This window comes from Stegostoma tigrinum, chromosome 24 (genome assembly GCF_030684315.1).
Source record: "Stegostoma tigrinum isolate sSteTig4 chromosome 24, sSteTig4.hap1, whole genome shotgun sequence".
In the NCBI taxonomy this organism is placed as follows: Eukaryota; Metazoa; Chordata; class Chondrichthyes; order Orectolobiformes; family Stegostomatidae; genus Stegostoma; species Stegostoma tigrinum.
In genome coordinates, this window is record NC_081377.1 from 38,138,446 (window position 1) to 38,161,264 (window position 22,819).

A 22,819-nucleotide genomic window follows, 5' to 3' on the forward strand; every position below is an offset into this window, starting at 1 on the left:
AAAAATAGTGGGATGTGGCTACAACAGAAATCTGAGTAGACTTAATTTTTCAATCACCTTTGACGAATTTTGAAATATACTAGCATGTTCTGAAAATCAAGAAAAATAAAACTAATAAATTTAGAAGAACACATGAAAACCTTTAAATTTCAGTTATAGATTGAGTTGATATAGTTTTACATGTTCCATTTTCACTTCCTTATTTTATTTATATTTTAGTCTTGCAGACTTACATTTAAAAGAAACGTGTAATGAAAATTCAAGATGCCTTTTATTGAACATTAATACATCCAGGTAACTCTCAAATTCAACAGTGAATAGGCACCCAGTTTTTCCAGTCTTGAGTCCCATATGTCTGCACAAGATATTGTATAAATTTGATGTCAATAGTAAAAGAGAATATTGTTTACTTAGCAACCATTGACCAACACCACTTCCCCACCATCAACATTTAAGTGATAAACCAACAACAAAAAATTCTCTTCACAGCAGATAAAGGGTAAGATAATCAACCCAGATGTAATATCGATAAAGATAGCTAAAACTTGGTGAATTATACAATATACTGTGTCAGAATGCCAAAGCAAGAGATACCAAAATGTTATAAAAGATGGCAGCTTGCCAACTTTGCAAAGCTAAACTCAAATTAACAACTGAATAGTTTCCCATGTCTGTAACAGTGATAGTCAGGATTTGAGTTCCACCTGCCTTGGGCATGTAGTTTGTCAAACAAATTGATCAAAAATAATTTATTTTATAATGTTGAAAAGATTTAAAAAACTCAGTAGACAAGGTAGAGTTGTCGATCCATTACAGTTAAGAAATCAATTGCATTAAATCCAGAATATGGTAAGAAATGTTCAACTTGAAGGACATTTTTTATGTTAAAATTGAATTTGTTAGAAGTCCATATATTACCTATTAACATTTTAAAAGTAAAGGAAGACATTGATCATTGAATGATTTAGCAAATGCAATAAAAACGGTTAAAAATCCTGAAGTGCGTGGTCATTTCCTCATTTCCCCCCTCAAAGGTAATTATTAAACATTTTAACCTTTTGTGAGCATACAATTTCTTTACCAAGTGGGAAAACAACAGATTTGTTTACATATTTTATATGAATACTGTGAATTAATATTTTTGGGAGTTCTTAGATTCTATTTTAAACCTATTTATTATTTACAATGCATGAACTTTTCAATTTAGCATAAAGAAAATTTGCTTCTGAGTTATCTTTGAAGAGATCCTTTAATTCTCAAATGATTCTTTAAGCATGACACACTATATTCTCTTTTGGTTTTCATTTTAATACTGTACAGTTGGATTATTCACATAAAGACCTGATCAGACATGTTTATAAGAGGTCCCAATTACTTCCTGACATAGTACTGCTGCACTAATTCTGATGCTTTACCATGCCGGTTAGATACCACATTTTCCAACCAGATGTATTTCACACTGAATTGGACAAAATTAAAATTACCTCCTTGCTTGGTGCCTTCAATGGAACTACCTTTACAAAGCAACAATGATCAAAATTCAAAGAATATTGGAGAAATCAAGAAAGATCTGGTTTTAAAATCACTAGTCTTGCTTTTAAGCTGCCCATGATCCACTTGGCTTTTGTGTGAAAAACAGACCTCCTCTGGCAAAACATCGGACATTTAAAACACAAGTTGTGATTTTCAAACATCTAACGCTAATTATTTCTGATGGTGGATTTGTTTTCTCATACCACTAAAATCACTGCAGGCCTGTTAGCAGGTCATGCAGCCAGGGAAATTATCTTGAACATTGGATTTTTGTGGCTCCGTTTGATCATTTTCTCTCAAAGATTACTCGAAGAGTAAGCAGGATTGTTTTGGCAAACAAAGTGTACCACTAGCTGGCCATTACAGATCATCATCAACAAGCCACCACCTGCAAAAACAGCAAAATATCATTAAAGTTCTTATTCTTGTCACTGTTCCAAATATGATATTTCTAATTCACAAAGAGTGACAGTGCATAATCAGTTCAATATGCTTTGATAATATACCTCAAAACTAATAGTAAAGAAAGTATGTGATAGGCTAGGTTAGATAGGCTAGGGCAGTTTTCACTGCAGTGTAGGAGGTTGAGGGGGTTACCTTATACAGTTTTATAAAATAATGAGGGGTGTAGATAATGTAAATAGCATATGGCTTTTTCCTAGAGTATTTTCTTACCGAGGGGAAATTTCAAGACCCTGGGGTATATTTTTAAGGTGAGACGAGCAAGATTTAATAAAGACATGAGGGGCAACTTTATTGCACAGAGTGTGTGTGGAATGAACTTCCAGAGGAAGTGGTGGATGTGGCTACAGTTACAATGTTTAAAAAACATTTGGATAAGTACATGAACAAGAAATGTTTGGAAGGAATTGCACCAAATAAAGGCAGGTGAGACTAGTTTAGTTTGGAATCATGGTCAGTGTGGACTGGTTGGACCAAAGGGTCATGTTTCCATGTTGCATGACCACAATGAATCTATAACACAAAACAGTATCATGCCCAATACAGTATGGGAAGGAGGTAGATACTAAACCATAACCACTCAGAGCAAACTGCGAAACCATCATTTGTAAGTGATAGCTGGCGAGGATGCTGATCTCTGTAAATCTGTAGCAGAGTACTAGCAAAGTTAATACAACTGCTCCAGCTGATTCTCCTCAAAAATAATTCAAACCAGGCCTTCCCTAATGATTTAATCACAATCAAGAAAATGTCATGGAACGTGGCACTTTGTCATCCATCTTGGAGTGGCTCAATGAGCCAAATATATGCCTCCCCTCCCCCCGCCCCCCACAATTCCATCTTTCTGATTTACATTTTGTTATGACTTGACAGAGCCTGGAGAAACATCCAGGCAAACCTGGAATTCTTCACACCCACAAAAGAATGTTTTACTGCTTAAGACTTAAATTCATTGCTCTTCATTTGGATCGGTGTCAAATTTCATCTTGGGACCTGATTTGGGACATTTTTCTTTGTTACAGGCTCTAAATAGTTCTGGCTGTTGCTGCTCCCTTCATATTTTGTGCTTCTTTCAGTTTTAACAGTGACATTGACAGATCAATTCATGTAAATGTGTACTTCATCGCTTTAGAACTATGAAAGGAAAATTCATTGAGCATCAGAAGCTGATTCACTGCTTATACGTTGGAGATTTGGCTAAATAGCCTATCACAGGTTTGTAAAATTCTTAGGAAAAAGCTGCTCTGACTTACCCAAAGCCAACCACCACTGCCACGCTAATGGAAACTCAGCCATCACTGCAATTGAAATAAAACCCAGGAGTTACTGAAAAGGTAGGAGTTACCAAGGTGGGACAAAAGGGCATCAGACCTTGACAACATGAAAAATTGGCCAAATTACTGATCTATGTTGGCCTAGAATTATTTACTGATATTTAAGGCTAAGCATTGGTTCAATAGTGCTGTGCTTTTATTGTAAAGAGGATTTTATTGGAAATAAAATCAGAAAATATCATTAAATCCCAAGTAATTCTCAATGAAGACTGTGTTGGCACAGTAATGTGTAGCCCAACAGAGTAGAGGTAAATTCATAATAGTCTTATCAGACCATAGGACTGCTCTCTCAGACAGAGATGACTGGTGCTGGTTAAACCAAAGGTGACCATATCCCAGATGGGGAAAAAGATTGAGGAGGAGAGTCCTTACTGGTAACCTCAGCAAGTATGGGAACTGAACTCATGCTGTTGGCATTACTCTGCACAAACAAGCTATCCAGCCAACTGAGATAACCAATCCTGCCTCCACACCCTAACACAACAGAACACACTATAACACATACACAGCAACATTTTTGTAGCACTTTTAATGTTGTAACACATGCACTTCAGAGGAGTATGTAATGTCCACACCTCTTTACTTCTTTTGTTTTTGGACTGTGGACTAAAAGAATATTGCTTTAAACCAAGGAGACTGTGCAAAGAGATGACTGTGGTTTTAAAAATCATAGAGTACATTGTGAGTTGTATAAAATATTGCATTTTCTGGGAATAGTGAGAGCAAAAAGTAGGCACCACAGAATTGATAGATTCTAGACTAAAGAAAGATTGCTTGACAACAATGTTGTGATTAGGTCCCACTCAGCTGACCAGAGAACAGCTCAGCAGAAAATCTGCTACCCTTAAGAAAAGTAGTACACCTAACTGGGGTACTGTGTTGGAAATCAACCTCTGTTATTCCTGGTGCCATCACGAATGTTAAAGATTTTATAAAAATACTCAAAATTGCTCAAATGTATATAAAAATCCCTAGCAAAATAGCAAGTAATCAGAAACCATTAACATATAACTGTACAAGTGAAAACTCTAACCTCATTATAAAATTCACTCTGCAAACATGTACAGACAGACAAAGACAGACATAAACCCATGGGTAACAAAAAATGGTTGCTGGAGAAACTCAACAGGTCTGGCAGCATCTGTGGAGAGAAAGCAGAGTTAGCACTTCAGTCCAATGATCCTTTTTCAGAACTGATTTTAATTCAGAAGAGGTTTATATATATATAGGGGGATGGGGAGTAGTAAACAATAATTGAAAATGGAGCCCCAAGAGAGAGAAAATAGTGACTGGGCAAACAAAGGAATGGTTTGAGGTTGGTCTGTGAGAATCAATAGCTGCAAAAGGGGATGATTCGTAGCTGACAATGGGTTGTTTGTGGTAACAGACTGTGTTATTCTAGCACTCACCAGGACTAGGACACAAGAAAGAGAAGGAATAAAAAGACACCAATTTATACAGCATGGAAAGAAGGTACTGATTGGATGGGCCATTGTTGACAGAAATGCAGCACAGAAAGTTAGCCAGCAATCATAGTTTTTAGACAAGATAGGTAGACTGTGATTGACAGGATGTTGCCATGAAAATGGTTGAGGCAAATCAGCAGGATCCTATTGCGAATGGTTAATGGAATGTCATTTGATACAGTCCACAGGTCATTGAAACATAAAGTCTACATGCAGCACAATGCATTGAAACTAATATCACATTACCTGGCATACGGTAAGTAAAACATCCATCAGGCTTTATCCTGTCAGCAGAGAAAAACCACTCAGGTTTACACTACGGTAATAACACAAGTCAGCTAGCTTCACCTGTTGTTCTAATTTTTCAGACATCTTCCCTTTTCTGTATAATCTCAGGTACTGGGTACTGTTCAGGGCCAAAGTGGTGAACACAGGCCCTTTCATGATTTTTTGAGGTATACAGTGAGTGACGATTTGATTAACAAAGGATCCTGTCTTATTTTGACAAAGGAAATCATACATTACACTTTTTCATGGAAACAAAATGGCCTTGGAAACTGTCAACCTCAGCTGCATTCTCACAGCAACACCCTGACCAATCAGAATGTACATGTCTGGTATAAGAACTAAGATTGATAGCCAACTGGTCTTATTGCATCATAATGCCAATGATTGTCAAAACAATTAAGGTCTTCTTCTCAGACTGTATAAAAAATGACATCCCTGAGCTCCAGTCTGTTTCTTATGTCCTATTTCTGAAGGGTGTAACTCTCCTCTTAGTAATGTTCCAAGTTTCTGCACCATCAAGCAATTATTTCATCATAGGTTTTGTCAGAAAGCCTGGTTTGTCCAGGGTTATTGAGCACTCACCTGCAGAGCTCAGTATGACGTGGATGAGTGTAACTGTGATTGAATAGTCCCACACCCGCTTCCTGACTATTATTGCAAACAGGATTCCACTGGTAAAATATGTGAGTTCCATAGATAGCAGATTCACTGGTAGAATCAGAACAAAATGCAAATAAATGTTAAAACTAGTTTTGTATTAAGTATGTAGCAAATTAATAAAACACACTAATGGAGAAATTCAAGGTGCATTCCAACTTCCTCACATTTGAATTTTCTAAAAATAACTTGGGTTTTTCTTGTTCTTAGCAGGCTTAAAAGACAGCTTAGCTTATTTGCTACTGAAAATTTAATCAACTTTTTTTATATCAGGAGTTCGCTGTTCCAAGATTTTCCTGAACAGTCTCCAATCTTCTACTCTTTGTAAATTTGAGCTCATCCAAAATTCTACTGTTTGTATCCTCGCTTGACCAAATCCCATTTGTCCATCATTCCTTGCTTGCTGACCTGCACTGGTTTCCACCTGTCAATGCTTCCAATATTGACATGTATATCGTTGTTGTCAAATCCATCCCAATCTCTTTCAGCCCCAGAACCCTCCAAGTTGCCTGCGCATTTCTATCCTACATGTTCCCAATGTTTATTGCTTCAACATTGGCCACAATGTCCTCAGCTGTATAGCCTCTAGAGGCCTGGAATTCTTTTACAAATGTAACAAGAGATTCAAATACATGGATGATCCCCAAAGATTATCAAGCAGGGATTATTTATTCCACTGGCACTAGGAAGAGTAATTAAAGGTAAACTAGGAACTAGTTACACTGAATACATGGAGTGATTGTATGGATTGCATTGGGATAAGGAATTCTTTTGTCTGACCTCTCTCCCTTTTCTGATCTCTCTCCCCAAGTCCAACAGAGTCTATTCAACTGCTCTAGCTGGCCCACTTGCTCATAGAAGTCCCGGAGAACTGCTCAATTCCTTTGTTCAGTGCCTCCATCATCATCATCACTTGCTCCTGGAGGTTCTGTTACACACTTCCCCACTTGAAGCTTGCTGTGGCAGCAACTGCACATAGCTCATAATCACTGTGTGCTAAGCAGTTGTGTGATGAGCAGGTTCAATGAGCTGTGATGGTTAATATATTTAACTCCACATTAATATAAGCGTTCTCTTCATGACCATTGAACTAGGCGAACGGTAAGAGTTGGGGTGAGGTCGAGCATTTACTAGGGAAGATCTTCTCAGTTTTTTATCTGCATCACTACTTTCCAAAGGATCCAGGCTTTGTGGAGGATCATCCATGATGACAGTAATCACGTTGAGAGCTCTACATGTTGTATGATTGGTGGAATTTATTGCTTCAGTTCCTACCTCGCAGCAGATCTTCCCTTTGCCAGTTCCAAAGCAAGATTAGGCCTTCCCACAATGAATGACCCCCTGGATTCACAACACAAGTTAGTCCAGGATTCCTCATTACTATCTAACTCCACTTGAGCCATCACCCACTTACATTTCAGTTTCTGCAACACCAGAGGAAGATACTCACCTCCACATCATCCATCAGACTCCTGAAATCAAGCAACTTCCCTTGCTAAACCATTTACTCCCTTCCTCCTGCCTAGCTCCTGATTCAACAGCATAAGAATGGCCACCCATGTCCAGCCACTTGTTGATTCTATGGAGTTCAGGGTCCAACACTTTCTGCATCTTGTTCTCATCCCTGATGTTCAGATTTTGGAGGAATATCCACATTTTGTTCATTAACACAGCTATTCCCATCAGAAGATGTGGTGAGATCAAAGAGATGGTCCACATGAAGCACTGCCCCTAAGCCAATGAAACTGATGCCAGTTCCTACTCTGAAAGGAGGTGGACATCTGCATGGCTGAGATCAGATGATATAACAAACTTCTGCTTGAGGTTGAAATAGAATGTTCACATACTAGGGTCCACGTGACTTCGAACACTCTTTACTAACCACTCTACTCAGCAAATAATCAAATGGGGCAGCCAACTGTGCAGAGCCTTACACAAACCTCTTATAGTATGCCACTAAACCAAGATACCCACAGTTTCCTCCCTGTCTTAGGCCAGGGCCACCTTTCTTCCGCTTGGATTTTCTTATCATTGGAAGGAACGACCCCCCCTTGGTAACAAACTGCCCAATGTCCTGTATTTTTGGCTGGAAAACTTGGCATTTGACTTTCAATGTGAAACTGCAACAATAGATAAGATAGTGTCTGGTCTTGCAAGTGTCTTCTTGAATGTTGAACCAAAGAAGAGTATATCATTCAGATACACCAACAGGGACTAGAAACTGAGGTTATCAAAAGTTTTATCTATCACACAGATGAAGATGGCATGGGCATTACAGAATCTAAATGATTGAAACTTCTGCAATTGGTCCTGGACTTCCTCACACCAATGGGATCGGATCCAATGGTAAAGAATCTTTACTAGATAGCCATCTTAACTCACAATCCTTTGACTTACCAGGTCATAATAGCCGATGCCATTGTCACTTTACTGAAAAGTTGCCCCGCACTCGCTAAGTAGAAACAACCTGTCTCCTCTGGGTCTCCAATTTGCCGATTTCCATCTTTGAAATGCAGTTTAAGATGTCTCTTCTGGTTTATTCACTAGCTACAAGGCTTAAGGATATTTATTGGTGTTGCTGGTTGCTATGTTACTGAAATTGCACGATCAGCATGGGTACCCTCCCCTTTTCTCTCACAGTGATGAGGGCAGCTCCCAGACTGAAACTAAGTAAGAAGCCTGCTACATGCAATACATAATTTTCTAGCGAGGCCTGACACTGACCAGTTGGAGGCAGCTGGAATGAGCCTTCAAGAACAGGGATGGTACGGGCAGGTAAAAGAACAGCCCAATTCTCAGCAACCCAAACAGCTCTACAGACCCATGCAGCCTGATACTCCTTGATCACAGGGAGTAAGGTCAAAGGCTACTAAACTGTGCCAACCTCATAATATGCTGCTTATAGTAGGACACATTTTGTATGGCGGTCTGAATATCTGTTAACATGTTCAACCTAAACACCACAGGCATTGTCAACTTTCTTCTTTCCACTAAAGTATCGGTTGGATCACATACATACCAGAAGCCCCAGGCTGTGAAAAGTTATGATTGACAATAGAATGAAGAGCTCATTATAGCCAACCCCTACAAAGCAGAGACCCAATGAGGGAGGAGACATCAATGGAATGCTCACTGATGAATGGTGACAGTAGACACCATTGCTCCTGTGTCAATAAGCCACAGTGCTTCTCTATTGACAAATTTCATGCTCATTTTGAGCAAATCTCTATCACTTCACATAAGGCTGAGCCTCCCCCTGAAGGAACCTTGCCCCCATCTGGCTTTTTGTGGGAAACTTCACTAGTTTAACATAAGGTTACTGGAGAAGAGCCTGAACTGGGGGTCTGTATCTGACAGCAATGATGGCCAGGAATATAACGAAAGGTTTGAACACACATGGACAGTTCAAAGGTTATGAAGCAGGGATTTGTTAACTCACTGGCACCCGATCATTACAAATAGGAAGGGAAATTAAGAATAAACAATTAATTATTTACACTACGTACATGAAATGACCATGTGGGTTACACTAGGTTGTGGAATTCCTTTGACTGACTCGTCTTCCTTCTCATCAGCCTTCTTTCTAAAGACACACTTTCTTTTCCGGCAAGAGTCTATTCAACAGCTCCAGCTTCCCTTGCTCTCCATCAATACCTGCCAGTAGAGGTCCCAAAGAACATCTCACCTCCCTCGCTCTCAAATCCCTCCATCACCGTCACCACTGCTGCTCGAGATCCCCTAACATTCAAATTCTCCCATTCTAACCTGTCTCTTTGACCAATATTTTGGTCACCTGTCCTAAAATCACCTTATCTGATTCGGTATCAGATTTTATTTGATCATGCTTCTGTGAAAAGTCTTGAAATATTTCCTATATTGAAAGGTGCTATATATAATGCCAGTTGTCCCCTTGCTTCCCCTTGGTATCAAATTAATGTTGTGGAACGGAATGTTTTTCCACAATAAATACACAACATCAATATTGGGTATCTGCAGTAAGCACGATTCAATGTCAAGAAATTAAGCTCCTCCCTCATAGTTTTGTTTACATCTAGAGCCTTCGACCACTGTCCCATGCTGCTTCTCTCCAGTTACATTCCAATTTATTCTATTTGTTTGGAGGTGACAACACACTACATCAGGTAGCACCTTCTCAATATCAATGAAAGATTTGATTTTGATTTGATTTATTGTTGTCACATGTACCTAAGTACAGTGAAAAGTTGTGTTGTGAGCATCTAATATTATTTAAAATAATTTATAAATCTGCTTCAATACTGGTTTGTAGCAGCAAACTGTCGTGATGGAAATTGTGGGATTGGGACATATATATTTGTGTATACATTTAATTTAATTTATGACAAGTTTAGGTTTCTAGATTGGGTTAGTAACTTGAACATTTTCTGTGCGCCTCAAGTTAATAATGAACTTTTAAGTATTTCTGTAGCTGTGGTGATTTAGCTTTAAACAGTTTTTGAAGCCTGGCTTTAGAGTAAATGGGTTTGTGCATATCACTGATGGATTTTTGTTTATCTTAGATTGTTAAGAGACCAAGCAAGGTAGATAATGGAGCCTTAAGGTTTGCTGAAAATTTTGGGAAATTAATTTTTTTAAATTTATTCACAGGATGTTGGTATCACTGCTAAGTCTAACATTTATTGTCCATCCCTAATAGGCCAGAGGATAGTTCAGAGTCAACCACATTGCTGTGAGTCTGTAGTCACAGTTGTGCTTCCCCGAAGGACATGAGTGAACCAGATGGGTTTTCTGACAATTAACAATGTTTTCATGGTCATCATTCGACTTCGAATTCCAGTCTCTTTTTCTTTGAATTCAAATTCCGCTATCTGCCATACTGGGTTTTGAACCTGGGCTTGTAGAACATTACCTGGGGTTCTGGATTAATAATGTATCGATAATACTATCACTACTCCCCCCCTCTTTTTCCCCCATGTATTTAAGATCAAGGAAAATTCCCATAGCTTAAAGAGACAGACCGTTGGTTTCAGTTTTACTTTGCATTTTGAAACAGTCCTAAGAAACCCAAGTTTCTGTGAAGGGAATAATTATAGTGAACGAACTTAGAGTGAAGCATTCCTGTTAGTTCCAGACCAGCAGTGTTAAAAAGGTTCCTTAAAGCTGAGTATGTTTAAGCTCGGATGTATGATAGCTCCAGGAAGAAGCAATCTGCAGGTCCAGTCTAAAAATTAGCTACAAGGACTCTGGTAAAACTACGAGTCATGTTTTGGGTACTGTTCCAGAGTGTGCTTTAGGTACTATATAAAAGCTGTCTGTCATTTCTTTTGTTTTCATTTTTTTTAATCAATGTTTGTTTATCATCAAAGCAAAATCTGTAGCATTGCATGTTTTTGCTTAAGTAGGAAACCACTTTGTTAAAACCAAAACAAATCAAAACATGATCTATCACAACAAGTTTCTGTCTGGGATCTGACTTGTCTGGTAATAATATCGGCTGGGATCTTAACAATCGTTCCCAGCGGATGTGCTTAAGAGGCGCTTAAAAATCTGAGTGTAAAGCCATTTTGTTACGAGATAACAAAACAGTTAAAGTTTCAAGTAAAAATAGAAAACAAAGACAAACAACTGTTGGAAATGCGCAGCATTATCAGCATTTGTAGCCAAACAAGACAGGATGCTGTTTTGAACATTTTTCAGTTGCCAGTTTGGACACTGTGTCCACATTTAACAGACAGTTTATATCTGGAATTAGCTTGTTTTTTCAACTGATGCTAATAATCAGATCCACTTGTACTCGCAACACTTTGTTTCTATTTTCAAAGATTTTCTTTTCCAACAACAGCTGGAATCGCAGCTGTTTACAATATACATTAATGATATAGACAAAGGCATTAAAAGTAATATTAGCAAATTTGCTGATGACACAAAGCTGGGTGGCAGTGTGAAATGTGAGGAGGATGTTATGAGAATACAGGGTGACTTGGACAGGCTAGGTGAGTGGACGGATGCATGGCAGATGCAGTTTAATGTCGATAAATACGTGGTTATCCACTTTGGTGGCAAGAACAGGAAGGCAGGTTACTATCTCAATGAAGTCAAGTTAGGTAAAGGGGAAGTACAACGAGACCTAGGTGTTCTTGTACATCAATCAATGAAAGCAAGCATGCAGGTACAGCAGGCAGTGAAGGAAGCTAATAGCATGCTGGCCTTCACAACAAGAGGAATTGAGTATAGGAGCAAAGAGGTCCTTCTGCAGCTGTACAGGGCCCTGGTGAGACCGCACCTGGAGTATTGTGTGCAGTTTTGGTCTCCAAATTTGAGGAAGGACATTCTTGCTATTGAGGGAGTGCAGCATAGGTTCACAAGTTTTCCCGGAATGGTGGGGCTATCATATGTTGAAAGACTAGAGCGACTGGGCTTGTATACTCTTGAGTTCAGAAGGATGAGAGGGGATCTGATTGAGACGTGTAAGATTATTAAGGGATTGGACACTCTGGAGGCAGGAAGCATGTTTCTGCTGATGGGTGAGTCCAGAACCAGAGGACACAGTTTAAAAATAAGGGGTAGGCCATTTAGAACGGAGTTGAGGTAAAGCTTCTTCACCCAGAGAGTGGTGGCTATACGGAATGCTCTGCCCCAGAAGGCAGTGGAGGCTGACTCTTTGGATATTTTCAAGAAAGAGATGGCTAGAGCTCTTAAAGATAGTGGAATCAAGGGTTATGGGGATAAGGCAGGAACAGGATACTGATTGTGGATGATCAGCCATGATCATAATGAATGGTGGTGTTGGCTCAAAAGGCCGAATGGCCTACTCCAGCACCTATTGTCTATTGTCTAACAAAAAAAATTGTCGGATTACGTTCAAAGTGGTTTAGCTTTTCAAACTTCATTGTCTACTTTTGACTTCTCTGCAGCCTAAGTGAAAAGCATAATAGTTGAGAAAAGAGAACAATCTAAAATAATCCTCTTAAATTGACTGTTTCAGAATTGCAATTAAGAAAAGCAAATTTTTGGGAGAACAGCTGGACAGCATTATGACAGTTTCTATAGTTAAAGGTGGCACACAGCAGAATTAACATGGTCACCACCTGAAAATCACACAATGGTTTGCTCAAAGTAGAAACATTTTTTCTTATTCCTGTCACAGCATATAATCTCTAATAATTTATCAAATCAATTATCCTTCAAAATGAATATGCTCCTTTGAAAGAAGTGTAGCTGGTCAATTCATATCAAACCTATGTAGAGAGACAAAAGCAAAATGAATAACTGGAACCTCTGGTCAGGAAACTAAAGTCCCCGCTGATTGCAAAGGTCCACATTATCTTTTCTTACAACAGCAATAAGTGGTGTTAAATTGCCAGTTTCACACATGCAATTAAATTCGGAGTGCAAGGCCACTTTTCTTTCAGTAAAATTCACATGAGACTGAGACGTTATTTCAGATTTCCCACATTCGTATTTATTTCAGTATTCTTCACTCACCTAGATATTTAGAGATAGACTTTTCTGCTTGTGTTTTAAAGTCAAATGGAAGCAACCCATCAAATGAATCAAGTCTGTAAAAATAAATGATAGGAACAATCATCTGTAAGGACTACCAAACAAAATAGTGACAGCTGTTCCCACAGCATACAGATTCATCATTGCATCATACAGTACAGAAGAGGCTCTTTGGCTCATTGTGTCAGAATTGACAGAAAAAACTAAATTATATCTACACTGGTCGCACTTTCCAGCACTTGTCGTGACAAATCAAGTGCTTAAGCAAGTGTTAAAGGCCATGAGATTTGCAACCTCAACTACATCCCAAGCAGTGCATTCCAGATCACCACCACACGTTGGATGAAAAATCTTTCTTCCATTACCCTCTAAACTTACTGCCTTTCACGTAAAATTATGCCTTCTTTTTATTGACCATTCCGCAAAGGGAAGAGCTGCTTCCTGTCTATTCTGTCCATGTCCCTCATAATCTTATATACTTTAATCAGTGCCTCTTCAGCATTCTCTGCTCTAAAGAAAACAACACAAGTTTATCCAGAGATAATGGGAACTGCAGATGCTGGAGAATCCAAGATAATAAAGTGTGAAGCTGGATGAACACAGCAGGCCAAGCAGCATCTCAGGAGCACAAAAGCTGACGTTTCGGGCCTAGACCCTCCATCCAGGGTCTAGGCCCGAAACGTCAGCTTTTGTGCTCCTGAGATGCAGCTTGGCCTGCTGTGTTCATCCAGCTTCACACTTTATTAACAAGTTTATCCAGCCTCTTTTCATAGCTGAAATGTTCCATTCCAGACAATATCCTGGTGAATCTCCTCTGCACTTCCTCCAGTGCTACCACATCCTTCCAACAAGTGACCAGAACTGCACACAGTCCTCCAGCTGTAGTCTGACAAAACTCCTGTATAGATCTGACATAATGGCTCTTGCTCTTACAATCAATGTTTGACTGATAAAGGGAAGTGTTTCGTATGCTGTCTTAACTAACCTGTTAATCTAACCTGCCACCTTTCAGGATTTGTGGATAAACATCTCAAGATTCTTCTGTTCCTCTCAGCTTCCTTGTGTCTTACCATTCATTGAGTACTAACTTGTTTTGTTACTTTTTCTAAGATACATCAGCTCTTACTTATCAGGGTTAAAAATCTACGGTGGGATAAAATTTGGTTTAAATTTACATATGAAGATATGGAAAATGGAATGTAATGTGAATAAGTGTAAAAACTTCCACATAAAAAAGAAAAACAGAATATGTTTTAAATGGTAAAGACTGGGAAATGTTGGTGTCCAAAGGGACCTGGGTGTCATCAAACATTAACACGCAGGTGTAACAATAAAGAAGGCAGGTGATATGACACGTTGCTTTTCATTGCAAGACAGTTTGAGTATGGAAGGAAAGATGTTTTACTGCAATTGCATGGAGTCTTGGTGAGACAACACCTTGAATGGTGTGTATAGTTTTGGTCTCCTTATCTAATACTTGCCGTTGGAGGAAGAAGTGGAAATTGGCCTGTACTTTCTAGATTGTTGAAGGATGAGAGGTGATCTCAGTGCAAGTAACAAAGTTCTCATAACGTATGATAGGATGGACATAGATACGATGCTTCAACTGGTTGGCGGTTCTATAATCAGGGGCATAGGCTTAGAATATAGAATTTGCCCTTTAGCACTGGGATGAGGAGGAATTTCTATGAGGGAAGGTGATGGCCTTATGATATTATCAGTACACTATTAATCCATGAAATTCAGCTAACGTTCTGGGGAACCCAGGTTCAAACCCTGCCAATGCAGATGGTGGAATTTGAATTGAATAAAATATCTGGAAATAAGAATCTAATGATGACCATGAAACCAGAGCTGATTGTCAGAAAAAAAAATGCCCTTTAGGGAAGGAGATCTGCCATCCTTACTTAGTCTGGCCTACTGCAATGTGGTTAACTCTCTGGCCTTGTGAAATGGCCTAGCAAGCTACTCAAACAAAGAAATGAAACAGGACAGACCACCTGGTTATCAACTAAGTCACCAGAAATGGTAATAGCAAAAACAGCTATATTGGTACTGCAAAGTCCTCCTTACTAACATGACTTGTGCCAAAGTTGGGAGACTCGCACACAGGTCAGGCAACAGCCTGACACAGCCAAACTTAAAAAAATGTCCCAGACATCATCATCTCCATCTCTCAATTTGTCCTGTCCCACTGGCAGGAAAGACCCAGTGAGGTGGCGGCACAGTGGTATACAGTTGGGAGGGAGTTTCCCTGCAAGTCCTCAACTATTAAACCTGAGCAAGGAAGCTTCCTGGTGATTACCGTGTACCATCCTCCTTAGGCTGTTGAATCAGTGCTCCTCCATGTTGAAAAGTACACAAAATGCACTCTGGTACTGGATTTCAATGTTCACCGGAAAGAGTGGCTCGGCAGCAGTACTATTGATCAAGCTGGTCGGTCCTAAAGGACATAGCTGTGAGACTGGACCTGAGGCAGCTGGTGAGTGAACCAACAAATGGGAAAATCACAATTAACCCCATCCTTAGCAGTTTGCCAGCTGCAGATGTATCTATCCATGACAGTATCGCTAAGAGTGACCATCGCACAATCCTTGTGGAGACAAAGTCCCATCTTTGCATTGAGAATACTCCCACTGTGTTGTATGGCACTATCACTGCGTTAAATGGGACAGACTTCAAACAGATCTAGCAACTCACAACTGGGCATCCATGAGGCGCTGTGGCCCATCAACAGCATCAGAACTGTTCTCCAGCACAATCTGTCACCTCATGGCCCAGCATATCCCCCACTCAACCATTAGCATCAAGCTAGAGAATCAACCCTGGTTCAATGGAGTGTCCAGGAGAGCATACCAGGAACAGCACCAGGCAAACCTAAAAATGAAGTTTCAGCCTGTTAAAACAACCAAACAGGGTATGTGTACACCAAATAGCATAATCAGCAAGTGATAGACAGAGCTAAGCAATCCCACAACCAGCGGATCAGATCTAAGCTCTTCAGTTTTGCCACAAACAATCATGAATGGTGGTGGATAATTGAACAATTCACTGGAGAAGATTCCTCCACAAATATTCCCATCCTCAATGATGGAAGAGCCCAGCACATCAATGCAAAAGGTAAGGCTGAAGCAATTGCAGTAATCTTCAGCCAGAAGTGCCAAGAGGATGATCCATTTCAGCCTCCTCCAGAGGTTCCCATCATTACAGATACCAGTCTTCAGCCAATTTAATGTATTCCATATGATATCAAGAAACAGTTGGATGGCCTGGTTACTACAAAGGCTATGGGCCCTGACAACATTCCAGCAACACTGTTGAAGATTTATGCCCCCAAACTTGCAGCTCCTGTAGCCAAGCTCTTCCAGTACAGTTAAAACAGTAGCATTTACCCGACAATATGCAAAGTTGCCCAGGTATTTCCTGTACATGAAAAGCAGGACAAATCCAACCTAACCAATTACCCCCCACCAGTCTTCTCTCAATCATTAGTAAAATGATAGAAAGTGTAATCTGTAATGCTATCAAGCAGCACCTGCTCAGCAATAATCTGCTCAATGATGCCCAGTTTGGGTTCAGCTAGGGCCACTCAGCTCCCAACGTTGTTGTAGCCTTGATTTAAGGTGAAATTGACAGCTCTTGACATCAAGGCCACATTTGGCTGAGTGTGGCATCAAGGAGCCCTAGCTCTACTGGAATCAAAGGATATCGGAGACAAATTCTGCTGGTTGGGGTCATACCTCGCACTTACAAAATGGTTGTGATTGGAGATCAGTCATTTCAGTGCCAGGACATCTCTGCAGGCATTCCTCAGGGTCATGTCCCAGGCCCTAGTCATCATCAGATACTTCATCAAGACCTTCCCTCCATCATTAGGTCACCAGTGGGGATGTTTGCATGAAGTTCAGCACCATTCTTGACTCCTCGCATACTGAAGCAATCCATTTCCAAATGCAACAACATCTGGATGATGTCCAGGCTTGAGCTAAAAAATGATGGCTACCATTTACACCACATAAATGCCAGGCAATGACCATCTCCAGCAAGAGACAATCCAACCACCATCCCTTGACATTCAATCGCACTACCGTAATGACTGTAACGAGGTCAGCCAACTGAATCTCATAGAATATTAGTTCCCTCATTGGAGCTGTTAATCTGATCTAATCAGGGATCCTTGGCTCACATGTAGAAGTGGTGTGTGTCAGAGATACTAACACTGACTCTGTACGAGGCAGTACAAAAGTTAAGGACTGCTCATGTGTAAATAAAGGGTGACTTGATGGCAGGGTACTGATCTCTATGGAGTTATTTTCAGTTACCATCACTGAAGTTACCCACTACCAACAACCTGAGGGCTATACTAACCAGAATCTCAATGGGGCTTGCTGCAGTGGCTACAAGATCAGGTCAGAGGCTTAGAATACTGCAGGAAGTGACTCATCTCCTGACTCCCCAAAGCCTAACCTCCATCTGCAAGGGACAACGCAGTAGTGTGATGGAATACTCCCCACTTGCCTAGATGGATGCAGCTACAACAACACTCAAGAAGCTTAATACCACCTCGGTCAAAGTAGCCTGCTTCATGGGCACTACATTCACAAGCATGCACTCCCTCCACCACTCACACTCAGCAGTAGTGGTCTGCACAATCCACAAAATGCAGGACAGTAGTTTGCCCAAGATCCTTAGTCAGAGCCTTTCAAACCCTTGGCCACTTGCATGTAAAATGACTAGGGCAGTGTATACGTGGGAACACTACTCCTGCAAGTTCCCCTATAATTTTCTTAATGATGTTACAGGTCCACAAAGGATCTCATATTCCTAGCACTGCACTCATCCCTGGAACATCTCGACAACAGACACCTACGTCAGACTCCTGCTCATTGGCTACAGTTCTACCTTCAACACCATTATCACCACCAAACTGATTTCAAAGCTCTGTGACCTTGGCTTCAGCTCCATCCTCCGCAACTGGATCCTTTGCTTTCAAACCCACAGACTGCATTCAGTGAGGATAGGTAACTGCACCCCCTCCACATTAACACTCAACACTGGAGCCCTCCAGGATGCAATCTCAGCTCCCTACTGTACTCCCTGTACACCTATGTCTGCATTACCAAATTCTAAATGAATGCTATCTACAAGCTCACAGACAACACCACCATAGTAGGATGGATATCTAACAATGACAAGTCAAAATACAAAATGGAGATAGAGGGTTTGGTGACATGGTGCAATGAGAACAGCCTCTCCCTCAACATCAGCAAAAAGTAAAGAACTGTTCGTTGACTTCAGAAAAAGGGGAGAACAACCACCCCCACCCCATCCAAACCAACCAAACTGACGTTGAGAGGGTGGAGAACAATTAAGTTCCTCAAGGTGATGATAACCAACAACCTGTCCTGGACTTTCCACGTAGACGTGACAGTCAAGAAGGTACAACAACACCTCTTCTTCCTCAGCGGCTCAGGAAATTTGGCATGTCCATAAGGTCCCTCACCAACTTCTACAGATGCACCATTGAAAGCATCCTGTCCGGGTGCACACCGGCTTGGTATGGTAATTGCTCTGGCCAGGACAGTAAGAAATTACAGAAGGTGCTGTGCACAGTCCAGGCCATCACAGAAGTCAACCTTCTATCCACAGACTCCACTTACATGGCTTGCTGCTAGAGAATGGCTGCCGCCATCATTAGGGACCCATCACACCCCAGTAATGACCTGCCACAACCACTTCAATCAGGCAAAAGATACAGAAGCCTGAACACCCACACCAGCAGGTTCAGGAACAGCTTCTTCCTGGCTGTCATTAGACTGATGAATGGGCTCTTTATCTCAAATAATGTTGATCTTGCTAATATTGACCTTGCCTTGAACACATCCTGTACAATGTAACCTGTGTGCCTCTGTCTGAGTCTTTTTACAACCTCTGATCTGTACAACTTTGTTTACTATGAGCTGCCTGTACTGCTCATAAACAAAACTTTTCACTGTAGTTCAGCACACGTGACAATAAATCAATCAATTAAGTCACTCACTACCCTGACTTGGAAATATACCACTGTTCCTTCAGTGTTGCTGGGTAAAAATCCTGAAATTCCCTCCATAAAGTTTATTCCGTGTCAGGCTATAGCACATGGACTGCAGTGGATCTAGAAGGCAGCTCACTACCAACTTCTCAAGTGCGATAAAAATGTTGGCTATCCAGTGAAGCCCACATCCAACAACAGAATTGAAAAACTTGAAGGGTGGGTGAATCTTTGGAATTCTTTGTCCCAGAGGGCTGTGAAAGATTAATTACTCAGCAAATTCAAGACAGAAATCAATAGATTTCTGGAGTCTCATGTCATCAAGGGATATAAAGATTACACAGGAAAATAGTGTTGAGGTGGATGGTTACCTAACTAAATGCAGGTTGAATGGCCTACTGCTGATCCTGTTTTCCTAAATAAAAATTACAAACAAGACTAGCTGTCCAACAGCACTGTCCTATATAGACTTGTTGCACTGACTACATGTTGCTCACCAGCCCCACCCAGCAACAGTTACATAATCACCTTGGTACCCTTTCCATCTCCCTCCTCGAATTTAACATTCATTTGCATATTGGAAAACCCACTTGCATTTATTGAAAATTAAAATATTCAATGGCTGCTATATTTTAAACAAGATTCATTGGAATATAAAGTGACACCATTGATTAAATTATTCCTGGAGATGTCACTATGTGATGTCCTACTTCCAACCAGTCCAACCCCAACTCCCCACTATTGTCCATCCATCACATCCATAGTCATGGCATCCAGTCATTTGGGAAGTTAACAGCCAAATGGATGATTTCTGACTTTCTAAAGCCATTTAACTCCTTTTCAATATCTATGCAACCAAGGAAACTATAGGAAAAGGGCACAATTATTAATACATCCACGACTTTTTTTTATTTCAGGATGTTGCTTGCAACTGCATTCCGGTGATCAATCTTCAATTCCTAGAAACAAGCTGCAAAATAACTCCAGAAAGTAATTTCAGAGAGCTTTCATAAATGCAAAATTCTGCAAATGCTAGAAATGTGAAACAAACACAAAGAATGCTGGAGAAACTCAACAGGTCTGGCAACATCTGTGGAGAGAAAATCAGAGTTAACATGTCAAGTCTGATATGTTTCTTCTTCAGAAAATTCAAAGAACAGTCATACTAGACTTGAAACATTAACTCTGTTTCTCTGCCCACAGATGCTGCCAGACTTGCTGAGTTTCTCCAGCATTATCTGTATTGTTTCAGAGTTATTCGCCACTTGTGTTTTCAATCCTTCTGTATCGGCTATGTTAAAATGTTTGAGTAAAGTGAATGAATCAGCAATGAAATCACGAGAGTTGCGAATGTTGTATTAGGTGCCTTCCTGTAACAGTCCGACATACTTGGTCCTCTAGCATCCTCCTCATGTGCTTTTTATCAGCTGTATAAAAAAGCTTTCTTTACATCAGTGTTGTGAGATTAGCATTTTCTCCTTGACTCCTGGGTTTTGCTGAAGACTGAATTTGTGACATTGCATTTCCAATGGGAGTCTGAGCTATTTTAAGCCAATATTACCAATTCTGGTATTTGATTTGCTGAGCATTGTATGGCTCCACATATAAAATGAAATAGGGAGATCAGCCTCATAGCATAAGTGGCGTTGTTGTATAACAACAAATTATTAAAACGTGTTGGAAAAAATTTCAGTCATTGACTTATGTCGGGCTCCCAAATATTAGGGGAAGGTCATGGCACAGTGATCTTGTCAATTGATCACTTAAGTCATTCACCCAGCCTGAAGGACTGAGAACACGGGTTCAAATGCCACCAGGGAAGTAGATGAACTCTGAATTCAATTAATGGATCTAGAATTCTAAAAAAAAATCATAAGATAAGTAGTCATTTACAGAATCATAAAATCCCTACAATTTGGAATCAGACCATTCAGCCCATCAGGTCCACAGTGACCTCCATAGAACATCCCACCCATACCCACTCCCCCCATCCTATCCCTGTAACCCTGCATTCTCCTCTAATCCACATAGCCTACAAGTCCCTGAATACTACTGACAATTCAACTTGGCCAATCCATCTAATCTGCGTATTTTTGGACGGTGGTAAGAAAGTGGAGCACCCAGAGGAAACCCACACAGACACGGGGAGAATGTGCAAACTGCACACAAGTAATTGCCTGAGGGTGGAATTAGTACCTGGCACTGTGAGGCAACAGTGCTAACCACTGAGTCAACATACTGCCCCATTCAGCACACAGAGTTTGCGCCATCATTGATCATGGCTGATATGTTTCTCAACCATATTCTCTTGCCTTCTCCTCACAACCCTTGATTGCCTTACTCATCAAATACCTATCTATGTTTGTGTTAAATACACTGAATGAATTGGTCTCCACAGCCTTCTGTGGCAATGAATTTCACAGAGTCACCACCACCCTCTGGGTGAAGAAATTCCTCCTCATCTGAGTTGTAAAGAGTCATCCCTTCATCTTGAGGCACCCCTTGTCTCTTTTACTATTGGAAACATATTCTCTATGTTCACTCTGTTCAGGCCTTACAGTATTTTTTAAAATTCAAATAGTTCCCCCCTAATCCTTCTAAACTCAAGTATGGGCCCAGAGTCCTCAACCGCTCCTCATCTGAGAAACCCGTCATCCCCAGGATCATTTCTGCAAATCTCCTCTGGACCCCCTCTAACACCAGCACATCTTTCCTATGAAACAGGGCCCAAAACTGCTGACAATATTCCAAATACAGTCTGACTAGAGCCCTATGCAGCCTCAGCAGTACAGTTCTGCTCTTGTTTTCTAGCCTTTTTGAAATGACTACCAACATTGCATTTGACTTCCTAATTGCCAACTGAACCTGCAAGTTAACCTTAAGAGAATCCAGACTTCCGAAGCCTTCTCCTGTTTAGAAAACAGTCTACACCTCTATTCTTCGTAAGTGAAGAAGCTCACATTTTGCTAAATTGTATTTTATTTGCCACTTCTTTGCGCCCTCGCTCCAAGTCCTTCTGCAGCCTCCCCATTTCCTCAATACTATCTGTCCCTCAACCTATCTATGTATCATAAATGGTCAAATGCTGACGATAAAACAATTGATGGAAAAACCCATCTGGTTCATTAATACCCTTCAGGGAAGGAAAGCTACAATCTTTATTCTATCTGACCTACATATGACTTCAAACCAACAGCCATGTGGTTGAAATGGCCTTTTGTGATGCCCACATCCCATAGAAGAATATAAAATAATGTTTTCAGACATTTTTCCCGTAGGGCTAGTAATCAGAGGAAATCTTCCCCGTTTCAACTTACCTGAATGCTCCAAAACAAACGCTTCCAATCATGTAGTACAGAGTGTAGAATACCAATGAACACTGCAACAAATTTGAGAGGACAGTCTGAAAATAAAAATGCAATGCCAAATTGGTTAGGTTTTAATACACTTGGTCTGATCTTCAACTATGTGTAACAATGACAGCAATAAATCCGCTGCCAGGAAAATGATGGAATCAGGAGCAACAACGTTTCATATGCTGAATAAAAACACAGGATTGCTGGAAA

At 40.4% G+C, this 22,819-nt stretch overlaps 1 protein-coding gene across 14 annotated transcripts in view; it reads right to left on the reverse strand.

Moving 5' to 3' along the window:
• Positions 1-252: 252 nt before the first annotated feature.
• Positions 253-22,819, reverse strand: part of LOC125464905 (transmembrane protein 244-like) — an 81,676-nt gene continuing 59,109 nt past the window's right edge. For 10 of the 14 annotated variants that reach the window (XM_048557786.2, XM_059654378.1, XM_048557781.2 and 7 more), the window contains 5 exons: positions 22,571-22,656; positions 13,205-13,278; positions 5,666-5,791; positions 3,249-3,293; positions 253-1,921 (listed from right to left, as the gene is read on the reverse strand). In XM_048557786.2, the coding sequence (XP_048413743.1) occupies positions 1,830-1,921; positions 3,249-3,293; positions 5,666-5,791; positions 13,205-13,278; positions 22,571-22,602 (369 nt within the window). In that variant the 5' untranslated portion in view covers positions 22,603-22,656 and the 3' untranslated portion in view covers positions 253-1,829. Of the gene's footprint in view, positions 1,922-3,248; positions 3,294-4,362; positions 4,471-5,041; positions 5,080-5,665; positions 5,792-13,204; positions 13,279-22,570; positions 22,657-22,819 lie in introns of those variants that run through there. The other 4 variants (XR_007250116.1, XM_048557775.2, XM_048557777.1 and 1 more) reach the window with 4 other exon arrangements.